Consider the following 22,786-nt stretch of genomic DNA (forward strand, 5'->3'; position numbering starts at 1 on the left):
TATCAGAAGCTTACAAGCTCTTATGTCTCCATCACTAGAGTCTCCAGGTTCCCAGGAACAGTCAAGCAAACAACAATATGACCTAGAAGACCTTACAGAAATATGCAAGATGGCCCAGGATATTCAAGAGACTCATGCCATCATCTTGTAACTTCCTCCACCATCCAGACAGTTAACCTGGGTAAAAAGTTAAATTTTCAAACATCTCATCACATAGAATGTTTGATTTAAGTACAAAGTATAAAACGATAAGGGAGGCATTACAGAAAGAACACTGAACTTACAGTTAGAATACCAAGGCTCTAATCCTGACTCTTATTCTTACGAGCAGCATGATAACCTTTTTGGTTGTCCGTGATGTCTGCATAGGATAAACCTGCATAGGAAGCCCTACCTTCTTTGAAGGGTTGAGGTCTCCCCAAGTCTCCTTTGAAGCAACCAGTCATCCAACTGGGTACTGAGGGCTCAACTCTCCACTCAACTCCCGGAAATACGAAAATAGGAAAGCTTTGAACCCTGCCATCAAAGAGCTTGAAGTCCAATGGGGGAACAGATACATAAACAAAGTCAAGCAACCACGATGTCTCAATAAAAATAGGGGACAGGGTGCAGAGGGCTGACGGGGGCTGGTGAGTCCACCACTGGTGTGAGGATTACAGAAAAGGCTTCAGAGAAGGTAGGGACTGAACTCAGTCAGAAAATACGAGCAAGTGTTGACTAGGCCTCTCACCATATTTTTGATGGGTAAATGTGGGTAGACAGACAGATCCTGGCAAGCACGTGGAAGAATATATCACTCCAAGTTGATTGAACAATACTAAGAAAGGTACAATGTGAAAGAGTACAGGTAGAAGACACAGCTGGAGATGGAGGGAAGACAGAGGGAAGACAAGGGGAAATGGCATCAAGTACCTTGTACACCAACCTAAGGGGTTTTAACTTGATCCTAGAGTAGATGCAAAGCTATAGGTTTTAAGTATCCTTCTGAAGTCTGTATAGTTGAAAGACGAAGATTCAAAAGTAGAATCAACTAGGGCAGTGATCCACCCAAAGAATGAAAGTGGGGGCTGGAATAAGATTCTCATGAAAGAAAGGAGAATTCATGAGACTTGGTTAACAGACTGGATGTGTGTTGGGTTGAACAGTCATGGCAAAGGAGTTAAGGGTGTAAAGAGACAATATATATGAAAGTAATTTCTAAACTACAAAAACAATTGAAAAACATTGTTTTATAAAGTCTAGGTAGATAGTGGCAGAATCAGACAGAAACCTTAGTTTTGTCTGATGTTAATTTTCTTCTACCACAAGAAACATTTTTAAAAATTCGTAACTGAAAGTAAGAAATAAAAATTTCCTCAAAACTTTTAAAATAAAAATGTATCTGTACTATAGAGAGATTTAATAGATTTTTCCCTTAATTTTCCCTGGAGTATCAAGGCTGTTTCAAAGATAGGCTTTGAATAAATAGCCCTGTAATTCATCAGTATTTGACCTTGGGTAAGTTTTTATACGTACAAGTCTCGTGTTGCTCATTTTTGAAATGGGAGTCCTAATAAGATGTAATATGCTATTCTTTTGAGGAATAAAGAAAATAACGCATGTACTTAGCACAGTAGAACAGTACCTGGCCGTATCTGGTACTCAATAATTTGTGCCATAACTACTACAAATGTGTGGGAAAGAGTTAACCTAACAGGCCTGTGAGGCTGAAAAAGGTCTGCTTACAAGGTTGGTCCTTGGCTGGCATCTGGGAACTTGGACTTTGGGAGGGGGAGAGCTCTAACATTCCCAGTGCTGACAAGAATAGCTCACTGGGTCTAAACTGGACAGACAATCTGGTTTACACTGAACACCTGCTTTCTTTCTAGAGTCTGGAATTTTGGTACATGCTTTGATCGAGGGTGCCTATATGACCAGCCCAGTGAAAACCTTCAGCACTGAGTCTCCATTGAGATTCCCAGTGAGAAAACATTTCACAACTGTCACAACTGGGAGCTGAAGAAATTATACACCCCCTTTGTGACTCTACCGAGAGAGAACTCCTGCAAGCTTGTGCTTGGCTTCTCCAGACCTGCCCCATGCACCTTTTGCCTTGCTCATTTTGCTTTGTCTCCCTTTCACTGAAATAAATCATAGCAGTGAGCTCAACTCTATACTGAGTCCCATGCATTCTACTGAATCACTGAACCTAGGGATGGCTTTAGGGATCCCCAGCACAATTAGTCTCCTTGTTCCTCAACCTCATCAACTACTGGCCAGTTTTCAAACCAGAGGAGTACTACAGACAACAAACCAACCAAATTGATAATTTCAAAGTCGAATTAAAAAACTTCCTGATTTCTCAAGTAACAGTAGTTGCAGGTTTACATACAACTTGAAATTTCTGTATTCAAACATCTCATCATATAGAAATCAACCATTCTTGGTTTTCTATTATTTAACAGGTCATTTTTCTGATTTAACTCCAGCCCTATTCTTCCCTAGATTCCATCTCAAAACCAAGTGGAGGCTCCAGCAGAATATTAGGTGGTCTGACCTATGTGATTAGTTCCCTAATCAGAAAGCAAGATCACAGTGTCCTCTGCTCTGAGTTATTACAAGAAGAGCAAACAATATAAACTGTCAGGAAGATATTTTATCAGTTCACTAGAAGATGCAGAAATATGAGCTGGTTGAGAATGAGTAAGAAGGACAAACCAATGAACCACAGCAGAAACTGAAACATAAGTTTTCCAACATCAGACTTGAAAGAAACAGCTTGACTGAATTTCCCAGAATTCCTTGGCACACTTCAAAAAGTACAATAAACTGTACTTCGGGTACAAGAAAATTTTCAGTAAAGTCCTGCTGCCATCATATCAAAGGAGCTGGGATGTAGAAAACCTGGAGAAGACTGATGTCTGACTCACACTGTGATTAACTGAGAGTTTTAATAAAGGATAAGTGTCACTTAATAGCTATAAAGAAACCACATAGCTACTAGATCAATCAGTAGCCTACCCACTGTTTCTCTTCTAAAACAGAATATGAGCAACTAAAATAAATATATCTGGGGCTATCCCAGAATGGCCCCTGTGGTTTTTCTAATACACTTAAAAGAGTTCTGTATTTTTAACAAAATAATATTGTTTAAATTCTTGTTGATTTCCATGGATACCCACGTTACCTTAGATCACAGGGTAAGGGAGATGGAAACAAGAACACTGAATTGTGGAAAACAGAGAACTGGGCACATTAACTCAAACAGCGAAGAAACCCTACAATGAAGTGCTACTGGGCTTACCTAGAAGCCAGGTTGAGAGCTGTCATGAAGGAATTCAGCCCAATATGATCAGAACTTTTACTTTCTCAAGAATTCAGATTCTTCTCTTAAAATTCCAAACTTTTTAATATAGGTAAACATTTGTTTTTAATTGTGGGAAGAAAACAAATCTGCAATCATATTTTCAACTGAAGATCATAAGTGTCCCAATGAACATCAGCTCCTGAGAAAAGAATCCAGGAGGGATAAAAATGCCCAGCTCCTGGGATGAGCAGGGGCTCAGGCAGAACTAGCTAATGCGACTAGGCTCCCTGGGCCAGTCATCAGTAGCCAGAAAGGAGATGAATTCTTTTTTTTTTTTTTCCCATTGAAGTATAGTTGATTTACAATATCATGTAAGTTTCATGTATACAGCATAGTGGTTCAGGTTTTTTGCAGATTATATTCCATTATAAATTATAAAATACCGAGTATAATCCCCTATGTGTGGGTGTGTGTGCTCAGTCGTGTCCAATTCTTTGTGACCCCGTAGCCTAGCCCACCAGGCTCCTCTGTCCATGGGATTTTCCAGGCAAGGTAATTCCCTGTGCTATACAGTAAATCGATGATAAGCGTCACAGGCTGGGCTTTTTTTACATTGTGACAACTTCCTCATTCTGTCCTTTCTGGTTCTCATGGTGGCTGAAGCTGCTTCCAGGAAAGACAGCGGGTCAGGTTGTCAAACAAGAGGGTTTCCACTGTTCTCTTTATTCTTCCTAAGCTAAAGCAATGAGGGCCTTTTTAACTTTGTATCATCTTTGTATTATCATTTATCATCTTCAAAGTGATTTAACAATTGCAAAGAATTTCAGCTGTAAGAGTCCATATCTCTAAGCAGGTAAGGTAGGTTTCCAAGGCTTTCTTGGTTAGTAAAGGACCACACTTTCCCATGTTTACTGTAATATTTCTATTCTTTTCTTATTATACTATTCAAATTATAACAGATCACTATCATACAGCAAAAACGTATTAATCTTTCCCTTAAATTTTATTTTAGATTTTAAAATAATTCATATTTCTAGTCTTACCTGAAACTCTTTTGTAATCCTGAATTTTTCAGATTTAATAAATGTATTATACCTCATATAGCACACATAACACTCCCAGCAAGAACTAGGACAGCCCCACGTAATTAAACACATGATTATTACCATATATACCCATATCCACTAAGATAAAAACTAAAAATAGCTTCATCTAAGGTCAGGTTTTACAACTGAGTTTTTAAAGTTTGGGTCTTCAGCATTATGGGGATTTAGGAAGGTGGATGAAAGACTGAATTATATGAACCTGTAGAATTCCACAGGTCACAATGACAAGCCACAACAGAAATTAACAGAATTGAGGACCACCAGTGAAAAGCAATGTCATTCTGTCTGTACTGGGGGAACCAAAACACAGAGAAATCAGTGGGAGAAATCAGAGGAAGTAAAACAAACAAAAACAAAATAAAAAGAAGCAAATCCATTTCTGAGGAAGGCACTCCAGGAAAAAAGCAGAATAAAATAAAACATCAAGATCACCAGCAATCTACTAGCAAACAACTAGACAATGGCATGTGGTACACAAGGGTGCCCCAGTCTCTCCAGCCATCCCCTGGGACCCGAGAAAATGTCTAAAAGCGGGGACACAGCTGGACCTGCAGTCCCCTGGATGATGTGTCCCCAGTACAGCAGGAAGGAAAAGGCGGGTCAGAGGCTACTCTACACTCACACACCTCATCGAGTGGTAGAACCAGAGGACAAACCAACTTAAGAGCCAGGAGCTGGATGACAACATGAGCCCCATGCCAGCTGCTCACCGACCAGGTTCTCAGTGAGCTACTGTCCCCTGCTCCCATCAAAGGAACTTTGTACTAGCTGCTTAGCACAAAAAAAGTTGAACAGTTTTGCTACCAGTCAATTTCACCAAATCACTAACCAGTTTTAAGTGACTTTCACTGAGTAATGGAGAAATATTCATAGAGTGATGGATATAGACACAGTTTATATGTGCTAATAAAGAAGACTTTGATACATAATATGAGTTTATGGGAAACGGTCATTTACAAAACATACCTAATGAATTCCACAAGGATCTAAAACTGATGTAGGAATTTGTTTCCTCTAACAGATTAATTCAGTAGGCCAACATAAAATGTATACCCATGCATACTAAACCCATAATTAACAGACGTGTGAAAATGTCCATCCATAATCTAAACTTTATCTTTCAAATCATTAGCTTAACTTCATTAGCTAACAAATCATTAGCTTAACTTCATTAACCTAAAGCTTACTGCATAAGATTTGGAGCGTGTGAGGAATGTCAGTGTCAAAAGGTAGTATCAACATAGAAAGCAGCGAAGTAAATTTTGATTGTCTCCTACCTCTGGGCGACCCTCATAGTAGGTCAACATGGACTTTGTGAGCACAAAAAGTCTCTCTTTGTAGTTTAAGGGCGACGTCTTCTTTTTCTGCTGTGACCTCTTAATAAGAATCTCTTCCAGAATAGTGTTAAAATTCATCTCGGTCTTCTGATCACTGTTTCTCCTGCCATTGAAGATCCCAGTGTTCTAAAGTAAGAAAATAAACAGTTGAAATAAAATGCGACATGTTAATTATCCAAGGACGCCTGTCATTCCAAATTACAAAAACAGATTTTACTCTGACAACCAGAGCTGAGGAATGTTACTCTATGCACCCGGACTGAAAATGCCCAGGGCATGAAAGCTCAACCTCCTCTTCTTCCATCTTGTTCCTCCAAGTCCCAGGATGTCATAAGAAAACCTAATCCGAATTGCCGTGATGATTCACTCCTTTGTCCCTCCCTGCCAATCCCTTGGTTTGCTGGCACACCACTGCTATTTGATTGCAGAGAAACAAATATCTCAGATGGAAAAGTACATTTCATCACCTGCATGGCTGGTTTAGGCTGGTATTTAAATTGCCTCAGGATCTTGGTACACAAACAGACAAGCACATAGGCATGCAGACTTGTGAACAAAATGAATTACCACAGTGGTGGATGGCATCCATCTCCAGTTGTAACAAGGATGTACTCTTGATAAGCAACCTCACCACCAGAACTACAAGGATGCTCTCTGATACCTACACTACCATGCTGCACATTCTCTTCCCTGTGGCTCCTGTCTCAATCACAAGAGAAAGCAATTTCCACCCAGTTACAGCTTATGCTACTCAGCTACCCTACCCTACACGGCTGCCTTTCAAGGCAGAGCTCATCAGTATGAGGTCCTCAGTCCTGTATTTGGAGCCCCCACATCTAGACTGTCCATGCCCAGGCTAATAGGCCTTCCAAAATCCAACAAAATTTCACTTTCTGAAAACCAAAGACACTCAGAAAAGGCCTGGACATTTTTATCTGAGACAAGTTGAAAAGACAACAGCCCTTTCTTCCCTTCCTTCCACCACACCCTGACAAGAAGTTATTGTTTAGCAAATCATAGAGGCAAGGACTTCCCTGATGGTCCAGTTGCTAAGACTCTGGGCTCACAATACTGGGGGCCTGGGTTCGCTCCCTGGTCAAGGAACTAGATTCCACATGCAGCAACTAAAGATCCTGTATGCCACAACTAAGACCTGACACAATTAAATAAATTAATAAAATATTTTTTAAAAATCAGAGAGGCGACAGGAGTCATGTGAAGAGAATAAGTGGTTATCAGAGAGCAAAACTGGGAACTTGCCACTGAGTTTGGCAGTGAGAAATTAATGAACTTTTCGGCCAACCCAATACCAACCTCAGCCAACCTAATGCCACCCAAGCTGACACCCTGGCAACTCCCTTGCAACTCCCTATTACTGATCTTTCATTATCCAATCAGGCCTTCTATTTTCTGTAAAGTTACTTTACAACAGTGTAACCTCTGAACATCAGTTTCTTTCATTCATAAAATATGGAGCTAAATATCACAAGGTCACTGTGAGGTTTAATGAGATGTGAGAGAGAACTTAATTATGAAACACTGTACAAATGTTTATTATTGTTATTTTTTATTTCCAATGTTCTTTTTCTAGCTTAAAGAATTATCATCTGGGCCATGACAATAGCTTTCCAACTGGTCTTCCTTTCACCCCAGCTCCTGCCTCATTTTATTCAAACTACACGCCCTTAATTCCCACTGGCTCAGCCTTCAAAGACATCACAGTCATCATGCCACATTCATTCACTGGAAATCCTCCATGCCTCCCCAAAGTCCTCCTCATCACCTGCAGAATAAAGTAAAAATTCTTTAGCCAAAACACTAGACATGGTCCATAATTTAGCTGCAACCTAACACCCAACCTTTACTTTTACTGCTCTCCAAACACTCCATATCCCAGTCAAAATAGTTAGCATTCATTCCCTGGCCTAGAGAACCCCCTCTCTCCACCTATGAAAACTACTAGCTCAAAACTCACCTCCCTGATGAAGCCTTTCCTGATGGTCCCAATTAATTAAAAATTATCTGGTTCCTGGGCCCATGATCTCTGTCTCACCCATCACAGAGCTCATTGTTGCCTTCCATGTTTTAGAGCAATTGATGTTGCTCTAAATTGATATTCTAACTCTCACCTAGATTTTAAGCTCCTGGAGGAATAATTCTCATCTTTAAGTATACATCAGAATCACACAGGGAAGTTTTTTTCAGAATTCAGAATTCAGACATCCTGAACCCATACCTAGATACTCTGAACTGGTCTGGGGTGGGGTCCAGGGCATCATAATTTAATGTGCAGGTAGATTTGAGAGCCACTATCTTAAATGAGGAGAAACTGGGCTCTGACACGAACTCTTTATACCACTCTTAGTGCCTCTCAATAAGCGGTGGATAACAGGTCTAACTGACCCATTATCCTAAGCTGAGAAGTCAGAGTAAAAAGCTCTTCTTCCTTTGCATCTAAGTTGGTCCTCCTTATTTTAAACTAAAAATTTGGTACCGACCCAGCAAGCCCAGCAAATATCCTGAGAAAACAATAATCGAAAAAAGACACATGTACCCCGATGTGCATAGCAGCACTATTTAAAACAGCCAGAACATGGAAGCAACCTACATGCTCATCAGCAGATGAATGGATAAAGATGTGGCACGTATATACAAGGAGATATTAGACATAAAAAAGAACAGACCTGAGTCAGCTCTAGTGCAGTGAATGAACCTAGAACCTGTTATACAGAGTGAAGTAGGTCGGAAAGAGAAAAATAAATATAGTATATTAGTGCATGTATATGGATAACAAACAGCATTGACAAGCCTATTTGCAGGGGGGCAATGCAGACACAGACGTAGAAAATGGGCTTGTGGACACTGTGGGGGAGGGAGAGACTGGGCCAAATGGAGAAAGTAGCATCAACACATATACACCATCAGATACAGGATGGATAGCTGGTGAGAAGTTACTATGTAGCACAAGAAGGCCAGTCTAGTGCTCTGTGATGACCTGGGGGCGTGTTATGGAGGGAGCGGATGTATGTATAATTATGGCTGACTTGCACTGTTGTATGGCAGAAACCAACACAACATTGTAAAAAATTTTAAATACATACTTAAATAAATGAAAAAAATAGTTCATTGTTGTTATAATAATCTGTTGGTCAATGGGAAATCCTGGCCAAAGAATACTATGAAAGTTCATATAAATGAAGGAAAGTTCTCCTCACGTAGGTTTTCAGTTAAAGATGGAGGGCTGAATGTACACATTAGCCCAGGCTCCCTCCTAAGATCCTAGTGTTAAGCGAAGACATTGCATGCATAAAACAAGGTCAGGATACAGCCAAAATAAAGTACACAGAACCAAAAGAGAAGAACATTGGGGGGAAAATAGATATGAGAAGCTCAGTAGAAGAGTCAGAATATAAAACTGAGAAAATATCCCCAAAATATGAAACAAAAAATAAAAATAAAAACTGGAGAGGAAATATAATTTTCTGGATCCATCCAGAAAATTTAGCATTTGAAAAATAGGAGTTCCAAGAGGAGAAAGCAGTGAGAAACCAATCAAAGAAGAAATTTAGGAAAATTTCTCCAAATTAAAGATTACTTTTCAACTGAAACAGAACCAAATCAGCAGAGCTCATAAAATTTCAAAATCACAGGGACAAGCACAAGATCCAGCAAGCTTAAAAATAGGTTTCATAGAAAGGATCAAAATTCATAATAGCAATCATCAAGGACAATAATAGAAGCTAGAAAATAATGGAGAAATTTTTTGAAGAAAACTGATTTCTAACTTAAGAGTCTATACTCAACCAAACTATCAATACAATGACAAAAGAATAAAAACATTTTTCAAATATGCAAGGTTTTAAAATTTTTACCTCCTATTCACCCTCTTCAAATAGCTACCTGAGGACAATACTCCATTAAAATTAAAAAAAAAAAAAGAAACTATATCATAAAATACACAGAATCCAGGAAACAAGGGTTTCAAAACAAAAGAGGTAAAGATAGTCTCCCAAACAATGGTGAAGGGAAATCTGAAGCTGCCATTGGGCAGCAGAGCGAAAATCACCAGGCCAAACTAGATCAAGGTAAACAGTCCTTGGAAGGAATTCTTCCAGGAAATGAACCTGAAGGTGTTAAGAGAAGATTTATAATAAATTAGTTAAAATGTAGCAAACCTAAAAATAATAAATCAGTTTATGGAAAATAAGAAATTGTACAGAAAAGGAAAAATAATAACTGTCTGCTGCAGACTTCAGCCATATGTAACATCTAGAACATCGTAATAAAATAGATTATAAGTAGTAATCTTACGTTTAAGATCAAACCAGTCAATCTTAAAGGAAATCAACCCTGAACACTCTTTGGAAGGACTGATGCTGAAGATGAAGCTCCAATATTTTGGCCACCTGATGTGAACAGCTGACTCACTGAAAAAGACCCTGATGCTGGGAAAGACTGAAGGCAGAAGGAGAAGAGGAAGACAAAGGATGAGATGGTTGGATGGCATCATTGATTCAATGAAAATGAACTTGGGCAAACTCTGGGAGATGATGAGGGACAGGGAAGCCATGGGATCGCAAAGAGTCAGACACAACTGAACAACTGAACAACAATAACCTTACTACTAGCATAAAAATACTGGGGTAAGGGAATGCAGGAAATATGCTTCTTTGTGGATCCCAAGGTATGTTGTGAAAGAGAACTATGTCCTCCATAGTACTAGTAGGAAGTCAATGCATCATACCTAAAATTGAAAAAGCAAGAAGTGGCAGCGTAAGTACATCACTTAGAGATTTACAATACTAACATGTTGTTTTAAAAGTAAAAGTGGTTGCTTCTGGGATCAGAAATTAGAAGATGGCAGTGGAAAGAGTATTAATAGGTTCTCTACTCACTTTCCCTAAAGCTCTATGCAAGCAATAAAATGTTCAAATCAGAGAGGAAGATAATCCCAACCTCCAGTGAACAAAAACATGGCTCTGAACCCCAAGCTGCAAACTATGAAACACGTTATCTGCCAAATACTGTGAAAAGTACATCAAAATAGGAGAGGAGGCTGAGTAGATTTCCCTTATAGTAAACATCATTGTCCTGATAAGATCAATGAAAGCCAGAGGGATAAGCAGACCAGAAGAGAATCAGGGAGTATCCCTGTAGAATTACTATTTATACAGAAAAATAATAAAAATTATAATCAAGCTTTCACTATTTTGCTATGTGTTGGCATTTCTAAGGACTTCCCTGGTGGCTCAGACAGTTAAGCATCTGTCTACAATGTGGGAGACCCGGGTTCGATCCAGCACTAAGCACTTCAGATGTAGCAACTCATTTAATTCAACAAACCTATTGAAGGTACTATTCCCTAGTCATATGATAAGAATAAGAGCCAGACTTTACTACAGGCATTCTGACCACACAGCCTGCACTATTAACCGCTACACACACAACCTCTCCAGTGGAAAGGAAGAGAGAACTAAAGGGAAAAGCATATGATGCGTCATTATCAGCCTTCTATTTAGGCAGATGGCTAAAGGCAATTCCACGCAACTTCCAAATTTCAACAGATAAACTATGACTCCCAAGGCATCATTAAGAAGGACACCAATCTCTCAATACCAAAGACTAAAGAGAACAAATGAATTTATAATCAAACAGAAATAGACCCACACATTCTACCAGAGGAACAGGGAATGGCAGGAGAAGTATGAGCTCTGGAACCAGCCAAAGCCAGGTACCGGGTCAAGTCAGGCTTCTTCAGTTCTGTGAATGTGGGAAAGTCCCTCAACTTTTGTGAAACTGAGTTCTCCCTTGGGAAAGGGGACTGATGATAAGAAATGTAAATGCGATGTGCATGTCAAAGTCGTTTGATCACTGCAAGTTTCAATAACAGATCTGGGAGATTTTTTAAAAAAAGAAAAGAAATAGACCACAGAACACAAACTTACGGTTACCAAAGGGGAAAGGGGTGAGGGGGGGATAAATTAGGAGCTCGGGATTAACATACATACACTACTATAAATGAAATAGACAACTACCAAGGACCTATTGTATAGCATAGGGAACTATACTCAATATTGTATAATAACTTACATGGGAAAAGAATCTGAAAAATACATATATATATATATATATACCTGAATCATTTTGCTATACACTTGAAATGAATGCAACATTGTAAATCAACAGTACTTCAGTAAGAATACATACAGACATAATTAATTTTAAGAAAACTGGAGACAATCACTCTCAATGAAAGAATCGGTTTGATGCTCCAAAAGAAAAAACAAAAGATGAAACAAAATTTCAGAGTCCTCCAGGTGATTCTCCCATTCTCCACGCCAAAAAGGACTGAGCCTTTCAGACAAAAGAATCACAAAGGAACCAACTCTGGGTTACAAATATCTTTTTAAAATGAAACTAAGAGCTACAACTTAAGACCCTTTTCTCTGTCTCCTTAACAGTGAGCACAAGAACATTCTTTTCTTTACTCTGACTGCTAATTGCTAAAAACTTGAAAAACAACACATTAGTCTTTGAATATCAATATTCTTTTTGTATTAAAGTATTAGTTGACTTACAACACTGTGTTAGTTTAAGGTGTACAGCAAAGTAATTCAGTTATGTTTCTCAGATTATTTTCCATTGTAAGTTTTTACAAGATATGAATATAGTTCCCTGTGCTATACAGTATATCCTTGTTGCTTATCTGAATACCAATATTCTAAAGTAGAGAACAGACACTGTTCACTGTTTCACCAACGAGAAACCCAAACCACCATGAAGTTGTATTCTCCATCTAGTGTTACAAATCTAAGTACCAAACTAATGGTTCTCGGTTTCATGGTCTACCAATTTTAGCCAAAAGATCTAAGAACTCCTTTATCATAACAATTCTGCCTGAAGAAAAATGTTTTTTTAAATGGCTACTAAGGTTTTCCAGCCTATTATATAAATCCTTTCACAATATTTTTAATCAATCAGGGGTACAGAGATGATTGTGAATTACCAAACAAGAGGATGGTAAGGAATATAGTAATTAAGAAACCCTAGTTGTCAGGGTAGAGAAAGGATGAACTCCTTACAGGAAGAAGCAGAGTGATCAAAGGTTGTTGAAATTCTCATCTTACTATGTTAAGCCATATGAAAGTGTCAATGTTCGGCAATATTTTACCTATACTAATCAACAATATTATCTAACTCAGTCTAATACTTGGCAATGCTCTAAGAGCAGTAATGTAGTTAAAGCTCTCAATTTCAGAAGTTTACATCAGAACACATTGGCTATTACACATTTCATCATAGGTTTACCACAAAGTTTGAGCCTGTTTGTAATGTTAAGAAATCTATCATGAATAAACATCAGACTGACAATTATCTGAGAAATCAAATGCTGTATGCCTGCCAACAGTTTCTGTGGGTTATGTTTCAATTCAAAAGTACCTAAAATGGGTAGGTACTATACAGTAACAAACTTTATCCTGCTCTCTTCTACAATGTAAACCCCAGCTTAAGCCCCAATTTTATTTTGTAAAAGGGGAACTGAACAGCTGAAACACAAGCAAAAAGAAGGGAAATGCTCGGCTGACTTTAATCAGAATAAAGGGTACATTCTAGGCTCCCCATTTAATATCATGAATTGGTGCTATTCCAGGATCAGGCACTTTTTTAGCTCTCAGATGAGAGTAAAAGTTTAGCCTGCAAGTCTTCCTTATCTATTAAACAAGGCACCCAGGGATAAACTATATTTTCTTAAAGTCTTGACTATGTCTCCTTTCAGCTAGTTGCTCAGTAACAGGCTACAAAGTTTTGAGTAGTTTGTTGATCTACTGAACCTAGGTCTAGGTTAGACTCAAAAGGTCAAAAGGCAAAAGTTACAGAAGTCAGCTGACTTATCTCTCCTGGGTATGCAGCGCCTGTCCAGCCAAATGGCGGGTGATCAAGATGTTGGACTTGGGGTGGACTTGCAGTACTTCACTACAGACAGTGGTTTCCTACTGTCCATATAACACAGGTATATGCAATAATTTAACATATACTCTTTAGGACAGGTTTGGGGTTCACAACAAAAGACCCTGCTGGGGTCTTTGGCTATGATTGTGGTTGAGGGTCTCCTGGCTGATAAAAATGAAGGAAAAAAAAAAGAGAGATAAAAAGAACAGTGGATGGAGAAAAAAGTTTTGACAAAAGAAACCATGAGCAATACTATTACAAGAAAATTGGTTTCACCTCTTGGCAGGTATCGAGCCAAAAGACAGACTCAAACAGAAGAGCAGAAGGAAGGATTTATTACTTGCAGCAAGTGAGGACAACAAGGACGCTTCCCAGAGCATTATCTCCCCAAACAGCAAGACTGGGGCTGGAGCAAAGAGAATTCAGCATAGAACTGGGGAAAGGTTGACAGAGTCCAGCACAAGTTGATGGAAGTTGGGAGGGTCAGCAAAGGTCACCATCATCATTCCTTAGGTTCCAGTGGATCTGGAAATTGTGCCCTCAAGACGGTTTGCATTCTGCAAAACAGCTCAAGAATGTGCTTCAGGCTAATCCTGACCTTTGAAATAGTACAACTGATATATCATGGTTAAGTTATCTCCCTGGCCTGATTTTATCTGTTCAGTTTTACCTTCTTTTGCTCCTATAAAATCATTAACTATTGAGACCTATTCTTCTGCAAGAACGAGCACTGTGGCTGGGCTAGATCACAAAATGATTTAGGCCTAGGATGGCTGAGTTCTCTTCCTCTGAGGAGCCCCACCCTATCTGCTTGCAATACCTCAACGCATCATCACATATACTTACACTACAGGAGATTCATAGTTAAGTATTCTAGAGAGAATCAAAAGTTGTCTTAACATAGAAACTACTCATTGATCAACTGACCACATAGGCTCCAAATATTCCTTCCACATTACTAGTTTCTGCTTCTTTGTGGGTCATTTTCTCTCAGTGAATGAGGGAATGCAAGTCAACATCAAATGTTCAAAAGACGAGGGTTTTCAAAAAGTCAATAATGAGAGAATGTTGGAGAATTGCTCCCATCACACTCAATGAAGGCTACTGGCAAATGAGGATCTTGCAGTTAGCTGGTAAAAATAAAATAAAACTAGCAACATTGTAAAGTAACTATACCCCATATGCACTGAAAAAAACAATAACGTAAGTATCAAAAATGAGCTACACTTTAGAAAGAGAAATATAAATATCATATACTGAGACATATATATAGAATCTGAAGAGATGGTACTGGAGAATTTATTTTCAGGGCAGCAGTGGAGAAACAGACATGGAGAACAGACCTATGGGCAGTGGGAGGAGAGGAGGGAGAAGGGGAGATGTATGGAGAGAGTAACAGAAATTCACAAGACCGTATGTAAAATAGACAGCCAATGGGAATCTGCTCTATGACTTTGAACTCAAACAGGCGCTCGGGGACAAGTGGAAGGGTGGGATGGAGAGGGAGATGGGAGGGAGGCCCAGGAGAGCGGGGACATGGGTATACCTAAGGCTGATTCTTGTTGATGTACGACAGAAAATCACAAAATTCTGTAAAGCAATTATCCTTCAATTAAAAAAAATTTTTTTTAATGAGTTACACTTAAAATACTAAAATACACTGTGTCAGACCGCTTTTTGCTCCCTTTCCCACTTGTAACCCTGTGCCCTACTCATCCTTCCCTTCTTTCCGGATGTATGGGCTAGAGATAATATTTCCCAGCCTTGGCAGCAAGTTGCGGCCACCTAACTTAAAAAGGGATGTGTGCAGACATGATATGTGGACCAGCTTCAACTTAAAGACAGGTCACTCTCCCCAGATTTAGAGCATTGTCCACCTCCTCATTCTCATTTAGAGCATTCTCCACTTTTCTCTTAGAAAGTACACATGGCAGACACAACTTCATGCATTCAACACATGACCGTAGGGAGTAGAGGGGAAGAAGAAGGAATCTAGTCCTTGAATGACTTCATGGATTAGAGCTGCTGAATCAGCCTAGACTTGTGCTACCCTACTTTGTGAGGGATTAACACACTTCTGTCAGATTTTAGAAATGCCATATGATGCTTTCTTTGTTATAGTGACTTAACCTTTAATCTACCTCGGGATACACCCTTGCAAAACCTGATAAAGCTTGCTAAGGCTTTCCCAAAAGAGGGCCCTCTTTAGATCTGTGCTGACAAATGCAAATGTAAGGGAAGGAAGTCAAAAAATCTTTATCATGCATTTTCATCAGAAAAATAATTTCAAGAAAACTAAATAGTTGATTCCCTCTTCATTCAGAAGTTAAAAATTATAATCTAATGGTACCATATATGAGATAAAAAAACATATGTTCACTTTATTTTTCAGGATAAAGTCTGAATCATAGTGGGTTTCTTGTTTGTTTACTATTTACTATGAAATGTAAGTGGATTCACTTTAAGTGACAATACTCTGGCACTAGTTCTCCTCGCATAAGGGAATTTCTGATACACAAAATATATTTCTCTTTCTGCTTCTTGCAAATTCAGAAGGAAACAATAACCAGTGAGAACAAGGCATGAATAACAAATTTCTCAAGTAGGTCAAGTGATTTTCAGCAACTTTTACTAGAAGAAGACATGAAAGTAATTTGGAAATTATATATAAAATAATCTATACCAAAATATGTTCCTTGACTACATTAATCTAGATTGTTTTTAATTTGAAACATTCATCGATGCCAACATATTATTTTCCTATTGTTTTCAATATAGGAATAAAGAACTCAAGTCATTATTGCATTCGGCTGTTTTTACAGGAAAGTAAGCTTAACAAAAAATTACAAGAACAAAAACAGTGAGACTGAGGAGGAGTCAAAAGCCTTTTAAAAGTCTTAAGAGATATCTCTTAAATGTGTGAGATAACTCTTAACAACTTGACCACTAACTATATATTGGTGATCATTTAAGTTTGTGGTTAAGATTTATTTGATGATAACAAAATAGTACTAGGTCACTTTGGAATTTTTTTGGGGTGATGATGCTACTGTGATTCTATTTTTAAGAGTTATCTTTTAGAGATACATACTGAAATTTTGCAGACAAAATACTGTCTGTGATTTGCTTCATAATCTGGTAAAGGGGATATGGGCCTGTAGACAAAATAAAACTGTTCATGAGTTGATAACTGTAGAAGCTGAGTGAGGCACACAGGAGTTCATTACACTTTATTTTTGTCTGCGTTTGAAAATGTCATAATAAAAACTTTTTGAAATATATTTAAAGAAACAGTATGGTTTTCCATGTCCCTGTCATCCAACCCTTTGGAACTGGTAAGAAAGAGTACATAAAAAGATGAAAAAAGGAAGAGAAGGGGATGGGGGGAAAGACGGTCAAATAAAAGTAGAAAAAGGTGGGTGGACTCTCCTTCGAGGATATTATTACCACGCTATCCAGCTCATCACAGAAGCTCTTCCAATGATCCCAATGATTCCTTGAGTCAGCAAAGCCTCATGATAATGTAATATGATACCATTTCTTCCCCAACAAAGAGGAGTATGTGGTTTCCAGGGCCAAAAATAAAACCACAGTCTATATAACATTTGTCCTTGTTATAACTCCTCTTCTTCTATTTCCTTTCCTTTCCCCTGTTCAAATTTCATGAAAGCAGAAGTTAGCTTTTCAAGCCTAAAGCACAATAAAAAGAAAATTCTATACACACTAACAAAGCACCAAAGCACAGTGGACAGTCAGATAAAGTGAGTATATCTGAACTGTAGCCTTTTTTAAAAGAATCATTAGAAAGTTTACCAAAGGTGAGCATCACAATTGAAACTACAAAGCACACTAAGACAAGGAGGCAAATTTGACCAGACAATTATTTACCCTTAATTCTAAGGCTTGTGGAGCTCAAAGATGAATTTCCCCAAGTGAAACGCCAGCTGTTATATACCTGATCTCTAAAACGATAAAATTAAACACCTATGAATACCAATTCCATAGAAAACATTCTTTCTTATTTTTTTATTGAAGGAGAAACATTCTTATACAACACTTGCAACAATTAAAAACTGTAAACTACATTCAAAAAGTATCATGAATATAAGCCATGATCTAATTACTGAGGAAAATGTCCACTGACTTTTGTTTATGGGATTATAATTAGTACACAAGAGTACTAGAGTGGGTTGCTGTTTCCTTCTCCAACTATATTAGTTTCAGGTATACACCAGTGATTCAATATTTTTATACACTATGACATGATCGCCATAAAAGTCTAATTATCTGTCAGCACACAAACTTATTACAGTATTACTGACTATATTCCTCATGCTGCATGTTACTTTTCCATGTCTTATTTGTTTTATAGTCGGAAGACTGAACCTCTTCATCCCTTCACCTGTCCTTCCACCCACCTCCCCTCTGGCAACCACCAGTTTGTCTTCTGTATCTGAGTCTGTTTCCACTTTGCTTTTCTTTGTTCATTTGTCTTGTTTTTTAGATTCCAAATAAAAGTAAAATCATAGCATGTGTTTTTCTCTGTCTGATTTATTTCACTGAGACCTGGAAGGTAACCAGGTCCATCCATGTTGCTGCAAATGGCAAGATTTCATTCTTTCTTATAGCTAAGTAGTATTCCATTGTGTATATATACCACATCTTCTTTATCCATTCATCTATCAATGAACGCTAGCTATTCATAAATAATGCTTCAATGATCCATTCATCTATCAATGAACACTAGCTATTCATAAATAATGCTTCAATGAAGACTTACGGGTATATGTCTTTTTGAGTCACTGTTTTGTTTTCTTCAGATAAAGACCCAGAAGTGGAACTGTTGGATCATTTGGTAGCTCTATTTTTTAACTCTTTGAGGAAACTCCATACAGTTTTCTATAGTGGCTGCACCAATTTACATTCCCCCCAACACAGCACAGCAGTTCCCTTTCCTCAACACTTGTTGTTTCTTCTTCTTGCTAAGAGCCGATCTAACAGGTGGGAGGTGATACCTCAGAGTGGTTTTGATTTGCATGTCCCTGGTGGTGAGTGACAATGGAGCAACTTTTCGTATGCCTTGTTTATCTTCTTTGGGGAAATGTCTATTCAGGTCCTCTGCCCATATTTTAACTGGGGCTTTTGTTTGTTTTTTGATACTGAGTTGTAGGAGTTCTTTGGATATCAACCCCTTATCAAATATACAATTTACAAATATCTTCCCCCATTCAGTGGGTTGTCTTTTTGTTTTGTTAACTTCATCAAAGGCTTAGTTTGATGTAGTGCCATTTGTTTATTTTTGTTTTTGTGGCCCTAACACCATATTAAAAAAATATTACTAAGATAGATATAAAAAAAGATTACTGCCCATGTGTTCTAGGAGTTTTGTAGTTTCAGGTCCTATATTCAGGTCTTTAATCCACTTTGAGTTTATATTTTAGTACAGTATAAGAAAAGCAATATACATAAATCTGCTGCATTTCTATATACTAATAACAAACAAACTATGGGAAAGAGAAATAAAGCAAACAATGCCCTTTACAATTGGAATAAATTTAACTGATGAGATGAGAGACCTATACTCTGAAAACTCCTAAGACACTGAGGAAAGAAACTGAAAACAAGGCAAATAAATGGAAAGATATACCATGCTCATAGACTGGAAGAATCAATATCATTTAGATGTGCTACCCAAAGCAACCTACAGATTCAATGTAATCCATATCAAAATACCAATGTCATTTTTCATAGAACTAAAACAAATAATCCTGAATTTGTTTGGAATCACATGCATGCTAAGTCGCCTCAGTACAACTCTTTGCGACCCCGTGCTCCTCTGTCCACCAGGCTCCTCTGTCCATGGGATTCTCTAGGCAAGAATACTGGAGTAAGTTGCCATTTCTTCCTTCAAAAGATCTTCCCAACTAAGGGATCAAACTCGAGCCTCTTACATTTCCTGCACTGGCAGGCAGGTTCTCTGCCACTAGCACCAGCTGGAAAGTTTGGAACCACAAATGACCGCAAATAGACAAAACAATTTTAAGAGAGAAGAACAAAGCTGGGGTATAACACTCCCTGATTTCAAACTATACTACAAACTTACAGTGCTGTAATCAAAACTGTATGGCATTGACACAGAAAGACACACAGATCAGTGGAACACAATAGAGAGCCCCCTAATAAACCTACACTCACACAGTCAAGCTACAGCAAAAAAGGCAAGCATATACAATGGAAGAAAAGACAATCTCTTCAATAAGTGGTGTTGGGGAGATTCCCCGGGGCTCAGTGGTAAAGAATCCACCTGCCACTGCAGGAGACAAGAGTTCAATCTCCGATCTGAGAAGATCCCTCATGCCATGTGGAGCAACTAAGCCCGTGCACCACAGCTATTGAGCCTGTGCTTTAGAGCCCAGGAGCTGTAACTACTGAGCTCATGTGCCACAACTACTAAAGTCTGTGCTCAGCAATAGGAGAAGCCACCATAATGAGAAGCTCATACACTGTAGTAAGAGAGTAGTCTCCATTCCCCACAACTAGAGAAAAACCCATGTAACAAAGACCCAGCACAGCCAAAAATAAATACATGAAATTATTTTTCCGAAAAGAAAAGAATAAAAATAAATAAACAAATGGTGTTGGGAAAACTGGATAGCTATACACAAAAGAATGGAGCTGGACCTTTCTCATACACACTCTCCCTAATGAAGTAAATTGATAATGTACCTCCCTGTTCTTGGCTCTACCCATCACTGCCATTGTCTGAGCCACTTATGACACGTAATACTGTTGTTTTTAAAAACAGATGCAAATTCACTGACACTCCTCCCAGGGAATTTGAGTAGGATTTTGATTCCTTCAACTAATAGAGGACAGCAGAAGGGATACTGGGTAATCTGTGAGGCTAGGCCAGAAAAAGCCAAGTAGCTTCTGTCTTGTTTTTTCAGACTTCTCATTCTTGGGATAGTCTTACATGGAACCTAGCTACCATAATGTGAGAAGCTCCTGCCAAACAGAGAAGTCACATACAGGTGTTCCAATGCAGAATTCCTGCTGAGCCCAGCCTTCAAATCATCCCAGCCCAAAAGCCTGAGACAGATAAGTGAAAAAACCCTCAGATGATTCCAGCTCTCAGCTGTCCAAGTTGCTCCCAGCTATCAAGTTTTCCAAGATAAGAGCATGAGATATTGTAGAGCAAACATTCCCACTGGGCCCTAGTCCAATATTTAGCCTACAGAATCCACGAGTGTAATAAAGTGGTTGTGATTGTGTACTGGTAAGTTTAAGGTGGTTAGTTAACACAGCAATACATAACCAGGACATATAATTAATATACTTTATCATTCCTGATCATCTCATTCTCATTTCATTCATCTCTAATCCCTTTCAACCATCTTCCTTCCCTTAAATGTTTCCTCTTCTTCACTCATCCATCTTTTCACCAAGTTCAGTTGATGACATAATCTGTCCACAATAATAATTTCAGGGATTCATATATGGTCATTCATTCTGGCATTTATTGCAAAGCCATGATGTATGAAAACTATGCAGGAGGCACTGAGGAGGTAACAAAGGTTAGCAAGACAAGAACTCTGCTCTAGGCAGGCACAGGGAAAAGCAATTTAAAAACAAAGAGCTACAATGCAATCTGTTGAGGGCCATACAAGTGACATGGACAAGTTGTTTTGGAACACCGATAGACCTTAAAAATCACTAACATGTAATCACTAAAGAGGAACAACTACCCCTCTTCAAAATATGGTGGACCATGTCAATGAGCATATTACAGAATTACAATCAAATTAACTGTAATTTAATGAAATTACAGAATTAAAAATACGTTTCCATGGGGAAGAAAGATTTATTCAATACACATACTACAAATCTTTGGAAAGAAACAAGGCCATTCTGGGTCTTAAATAATTGGGAAATGGTTTCACGGAACTTCCAGAATTCTGACAGATAGCTGGATGTACACCAACACATGAATAAAAGTATTAATAGATGTTAATATTCTGGTCTGTATAATCACTTCCACATATAACAGATATGAAAATGTTGTTCTTATTGAGTTGCTTGATTTTTATCTGAATCATAAACAGGAAAGAAAAGTTTAAAATGGCATGTGTTCACTCTCATTTTCAGAAGTTATGTACTGGCTCTCCATCATGAGATTTACTTTGGCATGTTTTGTTGTGAAGAAAAGAACTTAAAGACAAAAGCAGAAGTCTTGGTTACAGAAGAATGACTCTTTTAACTACATATATCCTTCACTTTACAGACCAAATGCATTCCAAGTATATGACTGAAATTAAAATAAAATTTAACTAGAGTAACATGTCTGTTTGAATTCAATTACAGAATTAAAAACATATTTCCATGGGGGACAAGACTTATTCAATACACATACTACAAATCTTCGGAAAGAAAAAGGCCATTCTGAGTGTTAAAGAATTGAGAAACGGTTTCATGGAACTTCCAGAATTTGTCAACAGCTTGAATTGAAATTTAGTAGTTACAGAACTTTCACTTCGTCATCATCCTACTATTTTCAACTACTTTCTCCAAAACAAAAGTTTTCCCCACATAAGCATTCCCTAACCATACCAAGATTCTGAAGCTAGATACTTCTCCTTTGGGGGTGACAGCCAAGCATTAAATCTTAACATCATGTTTGGCCAACAGACGGTTGTATAGTTCAGTGCAACTGAAAATTTCATTTGAAAAATTATATTCTATTAAAGAAACCGATGCCCAATTTTTTTCCCAGTGCTGGTGTGAAATTGTAAAAATCAACTTGACATAAACAAGCCATAGTGGGACTTCCCTGGTGGTCCAGCGGTTAAGAATCTCTTCCAACACAGGGGATGTAGGTTCTATCCCTGGTCAGGGAACTAAGATCCCATACGCTAGGGGACAACAAAGCTCTCGTTCCACTGCCCCTGATCCCCTGCATTCTTGAGCCCACATGTCACAACACGAGAAGTGCATGTACCATAGCGAGAAGCTCTTGCACTGCAACTAGACAGAGCCCGTGTATCACAATGAAGCCCGTATACCACAGCCAAAATTAAAAAAAAAAGGCAATGCTGATATTTAGGCAGCCA

At 38.3% G+C, this 22,786-nt stretch overlaps 1 protein-coding gene across 1 annotated transcript in view; it reads right to left on the minus strand.

The window, feature by feature from the left end:
• The window catches only part of TEC (tec protein tyrosine kinase), a 141,941-nt gene that overhangs the window by 94,786 nt on the left and 24,369 nt on the right, over positions 1-22,786 (minus strand). The window contains exon 2 of the mRNA XM_052641863.1: positions 5,670-5,855. Within this exon, the coding sequence (XP_052497823.1) occupies positions 5,670-5,855 (186 nt within the window). The remainder of the gene's footprint in view (positions 1-5,669; positions 5,856-22,786) is intronic.

The sequence above is a fragment of the Budorcas taxicolor genome, chromosome 6 (genome assembly GCF_023091745.1).
Source record: "Budorcas taxicolor isolate Tak-1 chromosome 6, Takin1.1, whole genome shotgun sequence".
Lineage (NCBI taxonomy): Eukaryota > Metazoa > Chordata > Mammalia > Artiodactyla > Bovidae > Budorcas > Budorcas taxicolor.